Genomic DNA, 23,756 nt, shown 5'->3' on the forward strand with positions numbered 1-23,756 from the left:
AGCCACCTTCTTTTGCATCATTCAAAGTAATAAAAAATCTTTCAAAATATTATGTCCATGAAATGATAGCTTCAATTTAATTTTTTCTACTTATCAAATAGGTGCAGTAGGAATCACATAAACAAATATATTACCTTTTCTTAAGGAGCTTAGAAACTAAAAGGAGTGGGGGGAGTCTAAATCAGGAAAAATGAGGACAATACTATCCCCCAAAATTGCCCTGCACATCAAAAAGGAAGTCATAGCATGGGAAGACTTTGCCTTTTTTTCTCATGTCGTATCTCCCAAATAATAATAACAATAAAGCTGTAGGGAGGGGGTGCCTTATGAGTTATTATTTCAAAAATTTGTAATTTTTCACATATTTTTCATTAATATGTGGTAAAAATACTATCACATATGAATTGTGAGGCATTTTTCTAAGGACTTTATACAATATTAATTAATGTAGTGCTCAAAACAATTCTATGTAAGAGGTAGATACTACTATTATTCCATTTTATTTTTTTTTAATTTTTTTAACATTTATTCATTTTTGAGACAGAGAGAGACAGAGCATGAACAGGGGAGGGTCACAGAGAGAGGGAGACACAGAATCTGAAACAGGCTCCAGGCTCTGAGCTGTCAGCACAGAGCCCGACGCGGGGCTCGAACTCACGGACCGTGAGATCATGACCTGAGCTGAAGTCGGACGCTTAACCGACCAAGCCACCCAGGCGCCCCTATTATTCCATTTTATAGATGATGAAACTGAAGACAGAGAGGTTAGGCAATTGCTCAAGGCCACAAAATTAAGTGATACAGCCTGGTTTCACCCCTAAGGAGTCAACAGGCTTCATTCATAGTATTCTTAAACATGATTCCTAAATGTCCACCAACTGATGAATGGATAAAGAAATTGTGGTTTATATACACAATGGAATACTACATGGTAATGAGAAAGAATGAAACATGGCCTTTTGTAGCAATGTGGATGGAACTGGAGAGTGTTATGCTAAGTGAAATAAGTCATACAGAGAAAGACAGATACCATATGTTTTCACTCTTATGTGGCCTGAGAAACTTAACAGAAAACCATGGGGAAGGGAAAGGAAAAAAAAAAGGTTAGAGAAGGAGGGAGCCAAAACATAAGACACTCTTAAAAACTGAGAACAAACTGAGGGTTGATGGGAGGGGTGGGAGGGAGGAGAGGGTGGGTTATGGGTATTGAGGAGGGCACCTGTTGGGATGAGCACTGGGTGTTGTATGGAAGCCAATTTGACAATAAATTACATATTAAAAAAATATGATTCCTATATGTAAGAAAGGGGAAGGAATATAGAAAACTGTCAATCTTAATTCTTAAAATCAAGTGTAAATATGGAAAATCATCTTAAAGAAAATTCTGTTGGTGAAGAATCCAGCTAGATATTATTCTCCACTAGATGAATTTCCAGCTTTTCTGTGTCTACTCCTGTTCACTGACCCTCAATTCTCATTCTAGACTGGTCACTGCTATCATATACGTAATGTCATTTGTTCTAATCCTGACCTTTTATTTTAGAGTGAAAAACTACTTCTGATAAATTTCCTAACACTAAATAATCTACTGTTTTCTATTTACCCGATAGATTTTTAATGGCTGGAGAACATGAAAACATTTTCATCTCTATTATTTTACCAAGAGAATTGGCTCCATCTATATTTATAATAAACTATTTCCTATTATCGATTCCATTTTAGAGATGCACCATGGCAAAATATAAATAAACTGATACTTGCAATGGTTTTACAACATTATCTAGCACATAGTTATTAATGGGTGTTAATTTTTACTAAATGCATTATGTTCAAGTTTTTATACAACCACAAATTCAATTAACTAATAAATGCATAACTTACGGTAAATTTCCAATACAACTGTAGCTTCTTGTGTCTGTCCTTTGGCATCTGTTGCTTGACAACGATATATCCCTGCATCCTCTATATTTGCGTTGTAGATGGTTAATCGTGATCTAACACCTTCCTTTTGCACTGCTACCCTCTGTGTTGAAATTATCTTCTCCCCTTGAGGATTATACCAATCTATACTCTCAGGTTCACCAATTGCTGCAGAGAGCCATGGAAAAGAAATGTTTGAAAATATGTCTCAAGTGTTTGTTTTGGCATTGACATTTACTATTATGTAACAACTTTTAACAATTTAGAAAAAAAATGTAAATAAGAGAAGGCTGGAAGTCTCAAAATCTTACAAAATTGAAAGTAAACACAAATGTTAGCACACATGTTCATCCTTATTTATCCAATGTTGAGAATTCAGCCCTGTTTGCGTAAGCAAAACCCAAAAGTTCTATAGGAAACTTCCAGTATGGAATTTCAGCCCTGATAGTTGAAACTTTACCATAGCAATCTATGAACTATTACTACAGTTAAGTTATGAAACTGCCTTGGCCACTGTGTCAGACATAAATGATATGTGATAGATATATCTGACCAGAAACACAATTACTAACATGATTTCACCTGTTCCCAAGTCTCTTTGCTAGGGTCAGGAGACAGTACTTTTTTCCCCGATAAAGCACAGCTCATAAAAATGTAAATCTTACGCAAAATCAACTTTGCCTTTTGATAATACTGAATTTGGAATTAATTCCCCAAGTTGTTAAACTTGTACAGATAAGGCCAATGACTATTTTTAAAATGGAACCCTAATCTCTTTTCTCAACTAAAATGAATAGTTTCATCATTTTAATCTAAAACTGTTAACTATTTAATCACATGATAATTAGAATGCATTGAAATGATACTTATACTGCTAGGCAATTACAACCAAATCATTACAAGGTAAACATTTATTTAAGTTTTCCAATTCAGAATCCAGGTTATTATCCTCTTCGTAAAAGCTGAAACTTCCAAAGTTTGCTTTTACTGACCAAAAGGATGTATTTCACCTAATTACTTGAAGGATAATTTGTGGAAGCGGTACGTGCTATTAACTCAAAAGTATCAGGGGAAATGCATAAAGGGGAAATGCTAACATCTGCAGGACCACTTTGAAGAACATTGTTCCTTCTTATACTTTTCCCAAGAAATGGGTTTAGAAACAAATTATTGTGTTTTCCATATCAAATTAGACATGCTTGAGCAAAAAGTATGAAAGAACATTTAGTTAAATATTAAATGGATCTTAGTTATGTTATCTTCAGATCTTTCTGGACAGAAGTATAAAACCACAGTGGTTACGGGATAACTCATTTAGGGGAAGTATTTGTTTTAATTCCCATCTCCATAAAGAACTACAAATGAGTAATTTAAATGAACATCATTTCAAATCTGAACAATATAAACTTTCATTTTATACAGTAAATTATATAGGGCATTCTGCAAAATATTTTGGATATTTTCATTCTTGATAATATGGTATAAAATTTTATTCTCATGGAGAGTTTATTTTGGATTTTCATAGAGCAGTCATGATTCTCTTTTTTTTAAATTCTTTTTAATGTTTATTAATTTTTGAGAGACAGAGCACAAGCAGGGGAGGGACAGAGAGAGGAGTAGACAGAGAATCTGAAGCAGCTCCAGGCTCTGAGCTGTCAGCACAGAGCCTGACAAGGGGCTCGAACTCACAGGCCATGAGATCATGACCTGAGCCGAAGTCAGACGCTTAACTGACTGGACCACCCAGGCACCCTATCATGATTCTCTTTTGATGACATCTCTAATAAATAATTTCCATTAAAACTTTTCATATTTTTTATTAAGCCTGGACTACTGGATATACTAATAAATAACATTACAGTTTTTATTTTCTTAAAAATGTGGAGTACAAATTCATTTTCTATTTATGACATAATCTTATTTAGCTCTCTGAATGTCTGACTCCCTTTTAGTGTAAATTTAAGACATTTGTTTTACTGAATTTAGATGTCTATGTTCTAGTGTCAGGAAACTTTAGAGTCATATCAACTTACTCAACCTTGTAATAAAATATATTATATATATATTTTGTAAATATTATATATATATATTTGCAAACCGGAATGCTTATATATATATATATATATATATATATATATATATATATATATAGAAGGGTTGCAAGTGTTTCTAGCATCTTTATTTTTAGATTCTTGTTTCACTATTGTGTATTTAACATATATAAGACTGCTTCCACAATAACAATATGGCTCTTGGTTATACATCTTTGTATAAAAGGAAAAAAGATGTTTAATTATTTTGCCTTATTTTAAGAGCAAAACGTAGTACCATTGAATGATGTTAATTCATTCTTTTAAATTATTCCTTACTTTGACCTTATGTAATACCTACAGATGTAATAACATTTTGTAGTGCATAACATATATATATATATAACATAAATAACATATATATTATATATATGTCATATATAATGAATCTAAGAAAATAATACAATGTCATTTTCAAACTTAATTTTTAGACTATTTATTCTGTGAATATGTTACACAATCGAGCTATGTATGTGCATCTGTGCATTTGTGTATATAAAATATGGATAAGATTTAAAAACAATGATCTTCATTCTTATTCCAAAGCTCTGCTGACATAATAAGTGATATTGAACCAATATCTCACTTGCTGTCTTCCTTTCTACTTGTCAATATGCAAAAATATGTATCAACAGACCTATCAATTTAGTTAGACCTTTAGGAAGGCAAAATATGAAGAATCATGCCCTCCTAGTTTTTCATAAGATGTGATATTATATATACATACTATAATGTAATATATATTATAATGTATTATATATGACTTATAAATATGTTATAACTTTCTATCTTTTTTGAGAGAGAGAGGAGAGAGAAGAGCACAAATGGGGTAGGAGCAGAGGGAGCGGGGGAGAGAGAGAATTCTAAACAGGCTTCAAGCTCAGCACAGAGCCCAACACTGGGCTCTGTCCTGTGAACTGTGAGATCATGACCTGAGCTGAAATCAAGAGTCAGCCGCTTAACCAACTGAGCCACCCCAGCCACCGTATGTGAATATTTCTCATAACTTTACATATGAAGGCTTGCATGCATAAAAATGAATTTGATGAATATAAATAGAAGTACAATGTGTGCATTTGTTACTTCTACAGTACGCTAAATTAGAATTTGTCGCTTAAGTATTTAAATGTCTTCTGAAAAAATTCTGCATGTGCATGATTAAACTAAAGGAGGTCCATATAATTTCCCACAGGTATTATGATATATGATACTTTTGATTAATAGTCATAAAATTCTTGCCAAAGTTTTGCTGATTAAATATCTTTTTCTTTAATTCACTTTTCATAAGGACAGATTTGATTTGCTTTGTCTGAAAGTTTTCATTCAGGTATAGCTATAATGCAGTGTGCCATATCTAATTTATTCATTGCATATTTATAAAGGTAATTCAGTTATAATATTTATATTCATCCTAATATTATTATTAATACAGGAATAGCATATGAATTTATTTAAGATATTGTGGATACATTTTATTTGATAAGTTATTTTCAAAATAAGTGAGCTAGTTTGATGGTCAAAATTAATAATTTGAAATTAACAGAAATAAACTCCATAGTTTTTAATATGTAAAATATTAACTATTAGCTAACACCTTCCATCATCAGAAGCCCAGTGGTATTATAAGATTTTATTTTTAGAGAATTATTATGCACTATTTAAATTTTGCCAATGTATAATATTAATTAAAGCCAAAACAAGTAATCATCTTGAAATATTTGTACACATACATACCTGTACATGTGAAGAATTTAGATTCACCCACGCTAAGCTCTACTTTGCTAAGTGAAATTGTCACTTGAAGAAGAGCTGAAAAAAAAATTTAAATAATAATTAAGTATGGTTTTAAACATAAATTCTAAGATCTATAAACTACATGATCCAAACAGAAACTATTTTCCTGTAAATTTTTATTACCTGTAAAAAGAAATGGAACTTTTATAAAATACAATCTAATTATAAAAATCAAACAACATTATGTCTGTTACATTAGTATACAATTTACAACTAGACCAAGTACAGGACTTAATTAACCTAACATGTTGAAATTTATTTCCCAAGTAAATGAATAAATTCATACTCACTTCCATATTTACATTCTTGGCCATATACGTGCTACCACATTGGGCAAAAACTACAGAAAATTTTTGCCCAATATTTGGAATCTTATTTGAAATCCTATACTGTCATTGTAACAATAGAAATATAAATTAACTACATTTTGGCTACCTACTAAATTATTTCCATGAAAGAAGGAAAAATATTGCATAAGAAACATGAATAAACACTATTTTCACAAGATAAATAAATTAAGTGAAGGAACCAGGACAATGGCAATAAAATAGAGGAGCTGTTTAATAAGTTTATTGTCAAATTTGAAAATAAAATAGCTGAATAGTCTAACATGTTAGAAGATAATTAGAATTATAGTTTAATACAAATTGAAAGACGTGTTTCTAATAATATGGTAGACAAGATAATGTAACTACATCCCAAACCCATTCCACCATCTCTTACTTCCAGACACGCATTATCTGAGCTTTCAGTAAAGTAATGGAGTCTCAAGGGGGGAAAAAAATGAAGAAAAAAAAAATCTAAAAGCCAGAGTATAAAGTGCTACTGACAATCTGTGGATGGTAGTAACCAAAAGGTGTACAGATAGTACCAACATAGGATCAAAACTTGTCTATAAAAGGGGATGCTATAGAACACCAGATAACACTGGACCAGAATAAAATTCACCCTTAGGAACGAGAAGGGGATACAATAAATCAGCCCACTAGCAGAAAGGCAGTGATAAAGAGAGTTAAGTTGTTTTTTTGTTTGTTTGTTTGTTTGGTTGGTTGGTTGTTTTAAATAGGCTCCAGGCCTAGCATGTGGAGCTTGAACTCAACCTAGAGATCAAGACCTGAGCTGAGATCAAGAGTCCGACGCTTAGACTGAGCCACACAGGCGCTTCCACATGGCCTAAGATTTTTGTAAATGAAGTTCTTCTTAACCTAAACTCATATTCTAACATTATAAAAACCATGGTCAAATAAGGCACTATGAGCAAGAGTCAATTACAATATCCAAAAGGAGAGACAGACCCTCGAAATTTCAAAAAATGGAATTAGACTAAAAGTGTAACTTAACTATGTTGAAAACAACTAGAGAAATGAAATGTAGAATCAAAAACATAAGAAAAGAAAGTATTTATCAAGAAAGACTTGTGGTACATGTTTAAGCTCTTTAAAATACGTTTCCTTGTACTCTTCATCATTGAGGGATAAATTCCCTTTTTTTCAGGACACCTTTCTGGGAACCAGGCTGGCTTACATGGCTTTCTTCTCTCCTCTCGGTCTTGGGTCCAGTTTCTTTTTATAATTCCTTATTCTCAAAGAGTGCTTGGTACATATAGGGGCTCAATGAGTGTTCAAGTAATTCTAACATTTCAGGGAGAATAGATTAAGAAAAGCACAGAAGTTAGAAAGAATAGGAAGAAAACTAGTAGAACCAAGGGACAAGAGAATGTCTAAAAATATAAACAAGGCCAATTCCAATGAGAATTCACAGAGGGGGACTTTTCCTTCTGAAGAATAACTAATCCTCTTGGTGCATTTAGTTTAAGTGTAATGGGCTCAGAGGCAAATTGTAAAAGTTAAGTACATTGAGATTGCCCATATAGTAAGTAAACTTGAATCTGAAGAGATGTCTGGGGCTTTGGGGATCCACAATTCTGGGCATGTGGTCAGGGGTTTTATAAATTGGGGAAGATCTGAGCATACGTACAGATAGAAAGGAAGGAGGCAGAAAAGACGCATGGCTGAAAATAAAAAGGGAATTGCCATTCTGTTCCACTTTCTTTTTTTTTTTTCCTCCCTCTTCTTTGTCCTTTAAGATATGTATCCTATTTCCTTTTCTCTTTGGATCTTTAGTGTGCGCTGTTCTAAAATTTAGTCCTCTGATTTCCAAACTTCAGCTAGAATCCAGTTGGATAGCGTATTTTAATTTCAAATTTTCTATGTGCAAACTGAACCCATTCCCCTTCCACCAAAAATGCCTGCTGTTCATATTCCATTTTTGGTCATCATCAATGAATTTTCAAGTCTTAGAGATATAGCCTCTGAAATATCATTTGTATGCATTCTTATTTATTTCCAACACTTTTCCCCTAATACATGGACTCATTAATTTTAATGTGAGATGTTTATTTTAATCCAAGAGAGTGATATATCAGATTCTATATTTCTTTTTCTGACTTGTACCTCTTCAAGCTTTCTTTCCATGAAGTATTTCTCAGGGTGCTGCATGCATAAGTTTCTAAAACTGTTTAATTTCACCTGCTTGTTTCAAAAGTCCTCAGAGTGGATTGCTTAATCCAATTAGTTAATTATTATACAAATTTTAATTGAAGGAAAACCTACCTTTCCAAGTTTATTTCCAATTACTCTTTCCTAATGTTCTGCAGCTAGAGACAATCATTATTAGTTCTCCCTGCCCTCTCTCCACGGACCCACTTTCCTGCAACTGTGTATTTGCTCAAACTATTTCCTCTGCCTTTCTCTCCCTTTCTCACATATCCACATAGCTGGCTACATTCTATCTTCAAAGCAAAACTAATATATCAATAACTTTACACATCTTCTTTGATAGCCTTCTCTATGGTATCACCAAATAAATACCTTTGGTCAGTAGGCATTTTCACTAAACAAATGAAACCTACATGATTGCTAATTAAATTCTCTACCTTATTTAAATGTAAATTTCTAAAGGCAGAGGCTTATCAACCTCACTTCTGTTTCTCTTAAACTGATAAAATATGAATACACGGCAGAATAATGGATAAAAACCAAGGGCTTCTTGTACAGTAGGTACAGAACACTGACAATATTGACAATATAAAATTTTAGAATGACTTCATTGCCTTAAATTGAATTTAAAGATATCGGACAGTTTGAGAAATGTCTGCCAATTATTATTTAAATAATTCCCCTCACTTGTCTTCGTAGTAAATTTGCTTTTCAGAGGAAGAGTTTATAGAAAAGACAAAACTTGAAGGATGTAAGCACTTTAAATGTCAAATACAGTTCTGGATAATTTTACACTGATTTGCTAATGGGTATAATAAATAATAACCTATTCATTGTAATAAAATGAAATTGAGCCTGAAATTAATTAGTTAATTTATATTAAAATACGTGGTTAATTTTTCATTCAGTAAAAACTATCAATTCGCCCATTAATCAAGACCATATTTTTCACGGACATTTTGGTGACTAGACAAATCGTTATATTTCAGGTATTAAAGTATATGAAGAAAATACATAATTCTCTAGTTTAAAACATTTCCCAAAGGCTGGATTTGCTCTAATTGACCTCTACAGATACATTAAAACACGTGCATATTAGGAAAAACCTGGAGAACTAAAATTTAAGGTCATCTCTTATTCGTGGCTCTCGTGATTGAACATCCAGAGTTTCTTGTAATCATTCTTGACCCATAGCCACCTACAATGGTTTCATTTTGGAGCCAAATGTCAGAAGAAAATTAAAGTTTTGTAGTGTCAAAAGTTGTGTTCAGAGAAAACTGGACAGGGCTGACATATTTAATACCTACCTAGTTAATCTCTCTTTCATTTTTGTTGTCTCAAGGTACACACCAAAAAATTAATGTGTATCGTAATATGAGACTTTTAGTTCATTTAGAAAAAAATATTAAGATTTTTAATTAAAATTTCTATTTAGGAATGGAATTTGAAAATAAAATGGCATTCACCGATGCTGAAAAATCTGATTTTTATGTTTTACTTTTTTTATGAATTTTGAATAGACATAGTAATGTTAAATAAAACTGTAAAGGGTATAATATCTCATAGATTAAATTCATGTAAGGACCATTACTGATTAAATATTGGCATTCCCTATAAATTAATCAATAAATCATCTTTTTTATTAAAATTGGGGTTGAATAGTAAAAAAAAAAAAAAAATGCCAGTATCTTCACAATAGATCCTCAAAGTAAGGAAAAGCTTTAACCCACAGATGAAAGAGTGGAGCCATGGTAAATCTATGTCTTCTGCGAACCATTCTCAAAGAAATGCATGTAATATCAACCTTAAAAGTAGAGTTAGGTACATTAAAAACTGTCTACAAAAATCAGTATTTATTAACTACACGCATTTTGCAAATCACTCTTTTAAATGCAATGGTATACAAAAATAATAAACCATAGTTCCAAACATCAAGGGAATTACAATTTATTTTGAAAAACTACCACTACATAAAATGATAAATGATAAAACAAGATGACCTGCATCAATTATGGCCATAGTGAGATTCATAACCAAGAAGGCTGCAGAGAGGGCAATAAAACTTAAAAAAAACAAAGAGATGTGATAAATATTATAATAAACAGAAAGAAGATAGACATTCCATATAAGGAATATATAATGATGGTGGATATTGTAGGTTAGGCAAAGTGTTCAAGGAACATTCAGAGAATAGCTAGTAAATCAATGTAAAGTAAGTTGTCTTCGTGTATAATATGGGTAATATATTATCATTGGGGAAACAGTTTTGAAAAGACATTGGAGGATCTCAAAAGCCATGATAAATGTCAAGCCTCAAATTTTTCTCCATTAATTATTTATAAATAGATACTGACATGACAAAATTGGCATTTAGTAAAGGTTAGGAAGAAGACAAGATAACTGACAAATTGAATTAAGGGGACCAACACCTTGGGGCATGTAACGTTGAGTATCTGGGTTTGCTGGTGACAAAGAATATGGAAATATAGGAGTGGAGGTTACAACAAAGACCAAAATAGAAGTTATCTCTGTAATCAATTAGAACATTGGCAAAAAAGGGAAAAAGTCAAAGGTGTTAAGACCTTTCTACTTCAATGAAGCAAGGGTCACCAATATGAAAAAGAATTATCAGGAGAAGCTAACGGAGAGAATATATGGAGCTAGAATTTATTTCCTAAATGACAATTATTTCTCAAAATAGAACATAGGCAACATTTTAACGAAGGTAACTGCTATCATAGCAAAGCTTAAATTAATATTTATAATTCAAGCACTCACATCAAATAGCAGATATTCAAAAGAGCTTTTCTTAATTTATAGGAATATAAATATAATGAAGTCATTGGCATTTCTAAGTTCCATGAGGAGCCCCAGAGCCTGTTGCAATTTAATACAACATTTAACAACGGCATTTAAAATGGCCAGTTTATCCCCTGCAGAGGAGTAAAAACTGACAACTTAATCAGTCTACTACATGCCTGACACAAGCAAAGCTGGATCCACTTAAAATTCAACAGACATGCAGAGAGAACTTAAGGCACTGATTTATCTTGGTACAATGACTTGTAACATTTTTCAAGCAAGCATTTTTATACCTTGGCCTCCACATCAAGGAACTTGGGAGAATTAAGGCACTTACCAAATAATCACAGAAACTCTCAAGGAGTCTTACTTATTGAAAGTTCTTACAAACTGTTAATTATACCAAATGAGTATGATTCTTTTCAATTTTTCAATGAAAACATTTTAAAACTATATCTGCTTTAAGAGAATTATGTATATAGTTTACGTATTCACTTTTTTAGTATTGAATATCTGTATCACTACATGACAACAGTCTAAGTGGTTTATTAGATTTTTAAAATGTTCAAGAAAATTCAGAACCTTTGAAGCATTTAAGAAAGAAATACTCTGTCATCACTTTAGGAAATTTGATGGCTATGAATGTTTTATGAAAACTACTTTTATTTACTTTATTTCTATGTATTTATTTATGTATTTATTTGTTTACATATTTATTTATTTTAAAGGGAGAGAGAGCGCTAGCAGGGAAGAGGGGCAGAGAGGGAAGAAAGTGAGAAAAAGAGAGAGAGAATCTCAAGCAGGCTGGGTGTCGACACAGGGCTCGATTCCACAATCCAAGGATCATGACCTGAGCTGAAATCAAGAGTTGGATGCTCAACAGACTGAATCACCCAGGCTCCCCTATAAAAACTATTTTTAAATAAATTTTTTCATCTAAGTTTACCAAGATGAAGTTAAGCTTTTTAGCATAATTCCTCTCCAACTCTGTGATATATTTTAATTTAATTTTCCTATCCTAAGTTAGGAAAATAAATTTTGCAGTTGCTAGATCACCTGGGCCCTTTTAAAAGCAACTGGTCTGGGGTGCCTGGGTGGCGCAGTCGGTTAAGCGTCCGACTTCAGCCAGGTCACGATCTCGCGGTCCGTGAGTTCGAGCCCCGCATCAGGCTCTGGGCTGATGGCTCGAAGCCTGGAGCCTGTTTCCAATTCTGTGTCTCCCTCTCTCTCTGCCCCTCCCCCGTTCATGCTCTGTCTCTCTCTGTCCCAAAAATAAATAAAAAAACGTTAAAAAAAAAAAAGCAACTGGTCTACCTCCTTAATGCTTCTGTTTCAATTGGCCCCTTCCTGCCAAGCTATAGACACTGTTTAATCACTTACATCCTAATAATAATAATAATAATAATAATAATAATAATAAATGAAACAAACAAAAAAGAAAACAAAACAAAATAAGCAAATAAGATAAAACGGGAAATCACCCTTTCCTTGCCTTTTTCTCAAATTACTATGGTATATCCTACTTGTCTTACCACATTATTGAAGAAAGAAAGAAAGAAAGAAAGAAAGAAAGAAAGAAAGAAAGAAAGAAAGAAAAGAAAAGAAAAAAGAAAGAAGGGAGAAAGGAAACAAGAAAGAAAGAAAGAAAGAAAGAAAGAAAGAAAGAAAGAAAGAAAGAAAGAAAGAAACTCTTGATGTCCCCAATCATTTTTTATTCTATGCCTATTTACTTCTGTCCTCATTCACTTAATAAGTTTTCCATTCCTAAGGTCAATCACACCATCTAATTTTCAAATCCAATAACAATTTTCAGCTTTTAAAAGTTTTGACTTAATGAAGGATGAGACACTGCTGTTTAATTTAACTGTCTAATTCCTTGATTCCTACATATTTATTCTCTGCTCACTTTTCTGTTTCCTCCTATTTTAGTCTTTTTGAATACATCGATTCTTCTTATAGCCTAAATCTTTATATTTCTTAGCAATCTCTTCTTTGTTTTCTTCTCTTGGAGTTTTATATACTTTCTTCTACTCCAAATACATATATGATGTTTATTATGTGCTAGGCAGTGTTTTAATCAGTGTATCTAAAATAACTTACTTAATTCTTAAACAGTCCTATTAAGCAGGAACTATTTTCATTCCTATTTCAGTGGTGAGAAAGTTGAGGCAAAGGATGGTTTCATGAGTTGCTAAAGGTCACTCATGCAATACATAGTGAAGCCAGATTTCAATCAGCAATTCGTGCTTGGTCTTTTTGATCTTAAGTACTTCACTATGTCCTTCACACATATTCTAAAAATGTCCACTATAATCTGGCTCCATTGTAAACACTCAAAACTCAGCTTCCATTTGCACACCATCCCCTCTTCTATATGTTAATTATACACAGAATTCGTGTGTATCCCCCATCATCATTTTTGAGACCCAGAAATATATTTGCTAATACCTACTACACTTATTTACTTAAAAAACTTTTATATTTTCCAAAATCATCACAAAACTCAAGATCATTCTCTTCGTGTCATAACCCATTCATTATTCTTTATCTGAAGTTATGCTATTATTATCTATTAAATCTAGTTTGCCAAACAAACTAGAAATATCCAAGATTATTTCACTCTCTTCTCTCATAAATATAAAACTCATAAAATGCAACTCACTCTTCATTTGGATGTCTCTCAAATCTGCTTCCATTTTGCATCCTCACTGACTTAGTTTGGTCCAGAAGAAAGTCCATAATAAATATATGTGCACACTACTAGGTATTTACTCAAAAAATACAAAACTACTAATTCAAAGGGATACATGCACTCCAGTGTCTACAGCAGCATTATCTCCAACAGCCAAATTATGGAAAAAGCCCAAGTGTCCACTGACTCATCAGTGGACAAAGAAGATGTGGTGTAGAGTGAAATCTTGGGGTGCCTGGGTGGCTCAGTCGGTTAAGCTTCCAACTCTTGATTTCAGCTCAGGTCATGATCTCATGGTTCCTGAGGTCGAGTTCCCCATGGGGCTCTGCACTGGCAGCACCCCATGACAGCATGGAGCCCACTTGGGATCCTCTCTCTCTGCCCCTATTCCTCCCTCAAAATAAATAAACAATAAAAATAAGAATGAAATCTTGCTAACTGCAATGTTATGGATGGAGCTAGAGAGTATTATGCTGAGCAAAATAAATCAGTCAGAGAAAGATAAATACCATATTATTTCACTCATATGTGGAACTTAAGAAACAAAGCAAATTAGAAAAGGGGAAAAAAAAGAGAAAGTCAAACCAAGAAATAGGCTTTTAACTACAGAGAAGAAACTGATGGTTACCAGAGGGGAAGTGGGTAGCATGATGGGTAAAATAGGTGATGGGGATGAAGGATATCACTTGTGATGAGCACCAAGTGCTGTATTGTAACTGTTGAATCACTATATTGTACACCTGAAACTAATATTATGTCGTGTGTTAACTAACCAGAATCTAAATAAAAACTTTAAAAAATGTGTGCATAAACAAAGTGATATGATGGGAAATGAAACAAAAACAAATGAAAATTTCTTATTAATATTTATCCATGGATGTTTCTGCTGGTTGCACTGAATAAAAAGCAATTTTAAGTTCACTTGTATTCTCTATAGATTATTCTATTTTTGAGAATCTATATCTTGCTAAATTTATGAAAATTTGCATAAATTAAATTAATGACATATTAAGTGGCTTTTGAGTAAAAGGTATTGATACCATGGATTATTCAGTGATTATGTTTGTGGGGTGTGTGTGTGTGTGTTTCAATCTACACATGAATTTTACATGTGAATATAAATGTACAAAAATGTCATTCCAGTGACTGGTACTCAAAAAGTAACTGGTACTCAAAAAGAGAATGTGTGAAGAAAAAGAAAGGGCAAATAAGGATAAAAATAAAGAACTACAAGTGAAAGGGAAAACGTTTGTAAGGAAATGTCACGAAATGATGAACTTGGGAAGACCACAGTGGTGAGGCAATGTATTTGATGATCATTACACTCTCATATGTCACTGAACCACAACACTGAGCAAAAATCAATCACTTATGTTTTGAGATGCTCCCACATGTCAAGCATTTAAAAACCTGGGCTTACCAAGAAATTAAACTGAACAAATCATACCAAAGAGGAAATGTTTGTGAAATGAAGTTCATGCTGATTCAAATATATTTTTTTTGTTTTGAAAACAAAATTATTTTTTTCCTAAAATACATTGTTTGAAATGAAATAACATGCAACAAGGTTAGAAGGAGATATAGAAGTTGAAACTCCAAATTTAAATAAACTTCATCACATAGCATACTCATCAAAATAGTTTATAAACAAAAGTAAAATAATTGTTACTTTAATACTTATAAAACAGGAAGCAATGAGACCATCTGTCCCATATTTTAAGATAAACCCTTTTTCTTAAATCACTTAATGTAAATAAAAGTAAAAAATACCCTTTCACGCCAATTAATCTGGAAAATGTCATTTGAGTGATGAATGAAAAATCTCTGCTTACGTAATAGGTAGTCCTGGAGTCCATTACCAAACCAAGCACAGCTCACTCATCACTTATTTTGAGTGTGACATTTAATTAAAACTAAAATATCGTGAAGTGGCTGCTAAGTCCAAGTTCTACATCTAATCCAAGTTTATTTCAACAGACACCACTTAGACATGTAACTTATTAGCTTCCTTGATGAAACCAGCATAGAACATTGTGTGAAATTTTGAATCACTGCTAATACCATGCAGTAATAAATTAAATTAAGGAAGAGTGTTTGCACTGGGCCTAATTCTTAAGTGTCTGGATGCTTGTGTAAGTGCTTTGTCTACTCCAAGTGTGTGGACTTTCTCTCCAGATTAAGGTTAGCCTAAACCTTATTCAGAAGCTTGACAAATCAGACATCACACATGTGTCACAACACAGCTACGCCAGAATGTTTGACCTTCCTTCTTTTCCTGAGTCATTTCTCAGGACTGGCCATTCAACACTTCAGTGCTTATCAGCATATCTTGATATACATTGTCAGAAAATGTGAAACCTGTTAGGATGTTGCAAATTCTACTATGAAACAGTGCAGAAAAAAAAGCAAGAACACGTCCTTCATAGCTTTAGGGACAAAAATATTTTCAATTAGAAGTACTACAATAAAGGACCAATGAAAGATGTCCTTAATGTAAGAGTATCCTAATTTCTTTTGGTTGGTACAAATCATAAAATTACTATAACATGAGTACAGTATGTCATAGGGTCCACAATATTTCTATAGGAATGTACTCTTTTAAGATAAACAACTTTGAAAGAACATTATAAGTCATGAATCATAATATTTTTAAAGGTTTTCCGGGGCGCCTGGGTGGCTCAGTCGGTTGAGCGTCCAACTTCAGCTCAGGTCATGGCCTCATGGTTGTGAGTTCGAGCCCCGTGTTGGGCTCTGTGCTGCCTGCTTCGGATTCTGTGTCTCCCTCTCTCTCTGCCCCTCCCCCACTCATGCTCTGTTTCTCTCTGTCTCAGAAATAAATAAGCATTAAAAAAATTTTTTTAAAAAATCAAGGTTTTCAATAGCATGGCGTAACAATGGCTACTAGAATAAAAATGACATTTACAATTCAAAGATATATGGAATTATTTACTCATTAATTGAGTGGCTCACTCAACAACCATGTATGGAATCACTGAGTAGATTCAACTGAGCACATAATTAAAGTTCATATAACCACAAGAAAAATATTTCACTAAGACGAAAGTTTATACTTTCATGAAATCAAGAATTTAAATGTTAAAAATATCAACAGCAGTTCTGTTTTTTTAGGCCCCCAAATCAACAATAACTTTAATTTTGACAAGGGATGTGTATATTGAATACTAAGATTAAGTATTACAAAAGGCAAGCATATTTTGCAAATCATTTATTTAAATGTGTTCATAGAGACATGGAAGGAAAGCCAGAGAAATTTAAAAAACAGCAAATTAGTTTGGATGGTTAAATACAGAGAAAACTTTGTGTTCTTTTTTAAACCCTTTTTAACATATATTTATTTATTTTGAGAGAGAAAGAGAGCGAGAAAGAGGCAGAGAGAGAGGGAGAGAATCCCAAGCAGGCTCCGCAGTGTCAACACAGAGCTTGATGCAGGGCTCGAATTCAAGAGCCATTAGATCATGACCTGAGCCATAATCAAGAGTCAGATACTTAACTGACTGAGCCACCCAGATGTCCCAAGAAACATGTTTTTTGTTTTTTGTTTTTTCTGAAAGTATTTTAAGCATCTCAGTCTTAGATTATTATAGCCTGAAGGTACCTACGGGATCCCTAATCTAGTGACTGCAGTTTACAGATGAGGAAAGGGGTCCAGAAGGTTTATCTGTTTAGGAAGTCCCCAGGATAAAGCAGAAGTGGGTCTGTGCTTCAACTACTTATCCCTGGCCTGAACTAACATTAGATCTCCAAAATACTTGGTGCTATTTTGTTGGAAACTTAGTGAAAGAGCAGTCTGCTTCCCTCCTCAGAAGGGAGGAAAAACTGACTTGGGGGCAATCCTTTCCAGGTGGAAGAGAACAGATAGCCTACCCCCTCTCCCAGGGAGCTGAGTGAATCAGAAAAGAGACGTAAAACTTGGAGTTGCCAGAACTCATTCTTCCATGGCGTGGCTTCCTAGTTTGGGCTAACATAACAGAATGAAAGGTTTTCCACTGGTTGAGAGGAAGGCCGAAATCAGAAAAAATGGAGCTCGCAATTCTGTGTGGCTCTATGTGTGAACAGGCTCTAGGTGTGAAGAGCAAGTCCATAAATGGTGACTGTCTAACAGCCTGAGGCAACCAAGAAAAACTCAGTGTGACACAATCAGTAAAGAGAATAAGAGTTAGTATTGTTATGTTGTTCTTGGCTCCTGTGTGGTGTGGGACGATGTCCCCAAACCCACAGGAGTCTCATATAGCAGAAAGTGGCATCAGTCATTAGGCTTGCTGTGGGGGTCCCCCGGCGAGAGGTAAGTAACTGGCTTTGAGGCCCATACCTGCCAGGAACAGGACAGAAACTGTGGGTGAACTCTGAGCAGTCCTCCTCTCCAAAGGTAACTGAAATGGAGCTGAGGCAGCATGAGGGAATGCCTCGTCCCTGACCTACCTCTAAGTACAAACCACATATTCAGCAGCAATTTATCTAAGACACCAGTTCAAAGGTCAGAAACCCTAGCAGAGCTGGAAACAAAACAAAAACCAACATAAAACAAAACAAAAAATAAAAACTGTAGCGGAAGCAAGGACCAGAGTGGGAGCATGTCCCTAAGAGCCACTCCCCCCAAGAGCGACAAGTTTTCATAAGAAAGTTTCCCCTCCACATCAGACACCCAGATGCTATCTGGGGAAGGTGATAGGAAAGACAGAGTTTGGGGCGCCTGGGTGGCTCAGCCGGTCAAGCGTCCAACTTTGGCTCAGGTCATGATCTCACTGCTCATCAGTGCTAGGCAGACAGCTCAGAGCCTGGAGCCTACTTTGGATTCTGTGCCTCCCTCTCTCTCTCTGCCTCTCTCTCTCTCAAAAATAAACATTATTAATGTTTATTAAATTTAAAAAAAGAAAAAAATTAAAAAGAGATTGAGAGTTTACCTGAAAGATACTGAATCAACTGTATAAATGGGAATAAACCAAGATTCTGTCTTTGGTCTGATGTAAAGTGTCGGATACAAGGTAAATATTAAATAAGTGTTAACTGCTCTCACTGTAATCCCTCCTCTTAATTAGCTCTAGAGGTGCTCACAAAGATAAATTTAATACCTTTGTTTGTTTTACGTAAGAGAACTGCTTCATGCATACACAACACTAAGACTGCCATTCAAAATTGTATTTATAGTTTTCCTTCCAAATAAACTGAGAAATTATTTATTCAATCCAAATTTAATCAGTATGTATTTGAGCAACATTTGTTCACTTCTGTCTTAGTGCATTCAGGCTGCTATAACAAAATACCCTAAGCTGGGTGGCTTATAAACAACAAACATGCATTTCTCAGTTCTGAAGGTTGGGAGTCCAAGGTCGTGGTACTTCTGGAAAAGGCCCTTTCCCAGACCTCAGACCATGGAAGACACAAAAAGGAGTGTGAAAAGAGAAGGAGAGCTCTTTGGGGTCTCTTTTATAAGGATGCTAATCTCATCAAGAGGGCTCCACCCTCCAAAACCTTATCACCTCCAGAGGTCCCACTTTCTAACATCAATATACTGGGCATTAGGATGCTACCATGTTAGTTCTGGAAGGGCACAAACGTTCAGATCAGAGAGCCCTCCATTCAACAATGCTGACTGAAGTACTAAAGATTTCTTCCCCCAGGAAGGATTTTCTTCAACAGTCTGTGGAACTTGTTGACATATGCACAAATAATATAAAAATTTCCGGGGCTCATTTCCATGATACCCACTACCCTGGTGAGGGGCAGGAAAACCAGTGCAAAATTTGAAGTTTTATCCTTTGGAACAACAACAACAACAACAACAACAACAAAAAGGTCATGACTCAGTCACCATTTACAGAAAATTATGGACTGGATAGTTATGACAAATCTTATTTTATTTTATTTTTTTAATTTTTTTCAACGTTTATTTATTTTTGGGACAGAGAGAGACAGAGCATGAACGGGGGAGGGGCAGAGAGAGAGGGAGACACAGAATCGGAAACAGGCTCCAGGCTCTGAGCCGTCAGCCCAGAGCCTGACGCGGGGCTCGAACTCGCGGACCGCGAGATCGTGACCTGGCTGAAGTCGGACGCCTAACCGACTGCGCCACCCAGGCGCCCCGACAAATCTTATTTTAATGTGATAAACACACTTGCAGTAACCAAATTTCTAAATCAATGCTAAGAAAAATTAGAATAGTATCGAAGTGATTAATTTCTGCCAAACTAGTATAGGAATAAATGTAAATACTTAAGTGTGTCATATGTTTCAAGCTCTGTCACATGTAAGTATGACTCCTTCTCCAACTAGACCCCTTGAAAGTTGCTTGATCATAAGAAGTCTCCTCAGACCTTGTCCCATGAAGCCCCTCTTCAACATGTCAGGCCTCCTATTTCTTCCGTTCTCTTTCACCTTACAGAATTAGGTTGTCTTTCTCTCTCTCTCTCTCTCTATGTCTCTTTGTGTCTATAGCTCCTTCATCATTCCACTCTTGCTAACTTACCATATTTGAGAGATAATTTTTGGTTTATATGGCCATATCTCTAATTCAAATTTGCTGAGAAAAGACAATGCCTTACTCAATTTATTAAATGCCCTGGAACATCACAGGCATCCATTTCCTTTCCTAAATAATAAATGTATACATGAGTTGGATATTTGTTTAAAAATCAGTATGTCAAAAAAATCTGAATTTTCCCAATAAAAACATGCAAAGTGATTACTCATTCCCATCCTCAAGAAAGAGAGGGTACTTATTTTACTTGTATTTTTAAAAGATATTCTAGAATCAGACCATTTTATTTTATCATCAGGTAATGAAACAAACAAATCTGAATATATACTATTTGATTGATTGATTTGTTGATTGCAAAGAAACTGAATTATTACTGTATCAATGAGTTCTATGATAGGTTTCAAAACCAAAATAACACCCCCACCTATTCATTAATCTTTTTTCATTCAAACCAACCATATCTCATGCAATTGTGTTAGTACTGGGGATGATAAAGATATTTTATACTTTAATATTTTGTGACTTAGCTTAGAACTTTTTTTCCCCCTACAGTTAATTTATTCATTTTGAGAGAGAAAGAGAGCAAGCAAGGGAGGGGCAGAGAAATAGAGAGAGAGAGAATCCCAAACAAGCTCCCCACTGTCAGTGCAGAGCCTGATGCAGGGCTCGAACTCATGAACTCCAAGATCATGACCTGAGCTGAAATCAAGAATCAGATGCTTAACCAACCAAGCCATCCAGTTGCCCCAAGAACCTTAACAGAAGTAAAGAAAGAGTATATATAGAATACACATACTTACTAGTATATTTTGAACACAAATATTTTAAAATAGAATATTAACAGTAAAAACATATCCTATAACTCAAATAATGCTCAACTTTGTCTACTTGTTCAATATTAATTAAATTTATGGGACTGCGTTATAGTTGTTCTTTTAAAACACTTCTTCAGTTAGTCCCTTTAGAAACAACAAGTCCAAGTGGTCAGGAAACTGGTCAGAGCTCAAAACGTACAGCTGGACCTAAGAATAACAGAATGATGTATATATCTACAGATCCCCTCAATCACTGAAAATTTATATAAGTGGGCTGCCCCTCCCCACTATGTATGTATTAGTGTAGCTGGCTCAGAAAAATCAAGTTACCTGTTCTTTCTCTTACATCTCTGGCTCCCAGATTCTTGATTTTATTTGTTGTACCATTTGCTCTGGTAAAAGTTTAGAAGACACTGTTAGATTTCTTGAGCTCTTAACAGTCTCAGATGACAAGTAACCTGCTCTAATCACAGCCACAAGGATTCCATAGGACATTTTCTCTGCCTTCTAAAGTTCCTGAAGATTTTGTCTCTCATACAGAATGAGGGATAAAATTATGTACAGTTGGGGCGCCTGGGTGGCACAGTCGGTTAAGCGTCCGACTTCAGCTAGGTCACGATCTCGCGGTCCGTGAGTTCGAGCCCCGTGTCAGGCTCTGGGCTGATGGCTCAGAGACTGGAGCCTGTTTCCAATTCTGTGTCTCCCTCTCTCTCTGCCCCTCCCCCGTTCATGCTCTGTCTCTCTCTGTCCCAAAAAATAAATAAACGTTGCAAAAAAAAAAAAATTTTTTTTTAAATTATGTACAGTTTACCTCACTTTCCACTTAATTGACAAAAGGATGTGCTTGGCTGTCAAGTCTGTTATTACTCTGGTAACCAGTCTTTGTTCCTAACTTGCAGAGAAATTGGTTGTATTCTAACTCAATCCATCATTTAATTTTACAAGGCAAAGTGTTTACAGTTTAATGGCAATCCTAGGCAAGTCGTTTCTTTTTTATCTTGTTTATCTGAAAGACTGGAAGAGTATGAAGTTCACCTCCTACACACAGAAAGCCTATAATAATGACTCGTAGAACTGGATATTCTAAATCCCTGCAGAGTCCTGCTCTATATTAGCAGCTTGATTAAAAAGATGAATGATTGCAGGTCCAATGCAGAAAAGCCAAACGAGGACACAAACACAGACATCTTCAAAGATGCTTCTGGTAAAGAACAAAGGACTACTGCTTTTCTAGCATTACTGAGTACACACCATTCAAAGTCAAGACACTCTCTGTAATATTACATGAAGCTGACTTCCAAGATATATAGGGTCTCTTCTGCATGGGGATCACAGGTGTTTCCAATGCACAGAAGTGACTTCTTCTAGTCTCTTCTAGAAGTGACTTCTTCATTAACAGGTTAGTACTTGAATTCCTAGGCTAAGAAGCCATAATATAATTGAAATATATTGTTACTTGTTCTTTAGATTGGACTTGTGTGAAGCTTTGTTTTCTGCAGTTGCAAATAGGATCTTTCTTTAGAAATGTACACGATTAGGGGCACCCGGGTGGCTCAGTCGGTTAGGTATCCAACTCTTGATTTCAGCTCAGGTCATATTCTCACAGTTCATGAATTTGAGCCCTGCATCGGGCTCTGAACTGACAGTGAAGAGCCTGCTTGGGATTCTCTCTCTCCCCCCTCTCTCTCTTTTCCCTTCTCTCTCTCTAGCTCTCTATCTCTCTGTCCCCCCACCCCACTTGCATGCACATACACTCTCTCTCAAAATAAGTAACATTTTTTTTAATGTATGTGATTGTATAGGGCTGAATTTTAGGTCATCAACAAGTGGAGGAAAGACTCTATTTTAGTCTCTGAACGTGGGGCACACTCCAACAATCAAGGGTATCCAACAGTTCTTGTGTATGTAGGATGATCTAAGCAGTCATCACTCAACTTTACACAACCCAGGTGAAATAATCGACCTCTATATGCAGGGAAAGGGACCAGTCTGGTCTCCAGTAACATCTATAGTAATCTAATAATTGAAAATACTATTATTTCTGCTCTTATCCTGGTCTGCTATGCAATGGATTGAAGATACGTGTTTCCCTAAAATTCATATGTTGACCCCAATGTGATGGAAGTATGAAGTGAGGCCTCTGGGAGGTAATCAGATCATGTGAGTGGAGCCCTCATGATGGGATCAGTGGCCTTGTAAAAGGGACTCCACAGAGCCCTTTCACTCTATTTCTACCATGTGAAGATTCAATAAGAAGTAGGCAGTCTGTAGCCTTGGAGAGGGCCCTCACCAGACTTGACAGTGCTGGCACCCCTGTTCTTAGACTTTCAGCCTCCACAATTGTAAGGAATAAATATTTGTTGCTTAAGCCACCCAGTCTATGGTAATTTGTTATAGCAGCCTGAATTAAGACATATCTGAACCTGTTCTATCCTATCTTACTGAAAATTCATCTTCAAATATTGACTTAGGTGGGGCTACGTACATATATTAAATAAGGCAGTTACCTCAGTGCTTACTCATCTGGTGTCAGTCATAACCAGGGACCATATTTGAGGGCTAAATTCTCAATGAAACTATATTCTGGGGAAAATAGCAATTACTGAAAGAGTCTGACACCCTGAAACTCTTAGGCCTAATCACCATAGT

General features: G+C 35.0%; 1 protein-coding gene across 3 annotated transcripts in view; it reads right to left on the minus strand.

The window, feature by feature from the left end:
- The window catches only part of NCAM2 (neural cell adhesion molecule 2), a 523,753-nt gene that overhangs the window by 223,290 nt on the left and 276,707 nt on the right, over positions 1 to 23,756 (minus strand). For all 3 annotated transcript variants that reach the window (XM_043593819.1, XM_043593818.1, XM_043593820.1), the window contains exons 2-3: positions 5,745 to 5,819; positions 1,882 to 2,088 (exon numbers count right to left, since the gene is read on the minus strand). In XM_043593819.1, the coding sequence (XP_043449754.1) occupies positions 1,882 to 2,088; positions 5,745 to 5,819 (282 nt within the window). The remainder of the gene's footprint in view (positions 1 to 1,881; positions 2,089 to 5,744; positions 5,820 to 23,756) is intronic.

The sequence above is a fragment of the Prionailurus bengalensis genome, chromosome C2 (assembly GCF_016509475.1).
Source record: "Prionailurus bengalensis isolate Pbe53 chromosome C2, Fcat_Pben_1.1_paternal_pri, whole genome shotgun sequence".
Taxonomy (NCBI): domain Eukaryota; kingdom Metazoa; phylum Chordata; class Mammalia; order Carnivora; family Felidae; genus Prionailurus; species Prionailurus bengalensis.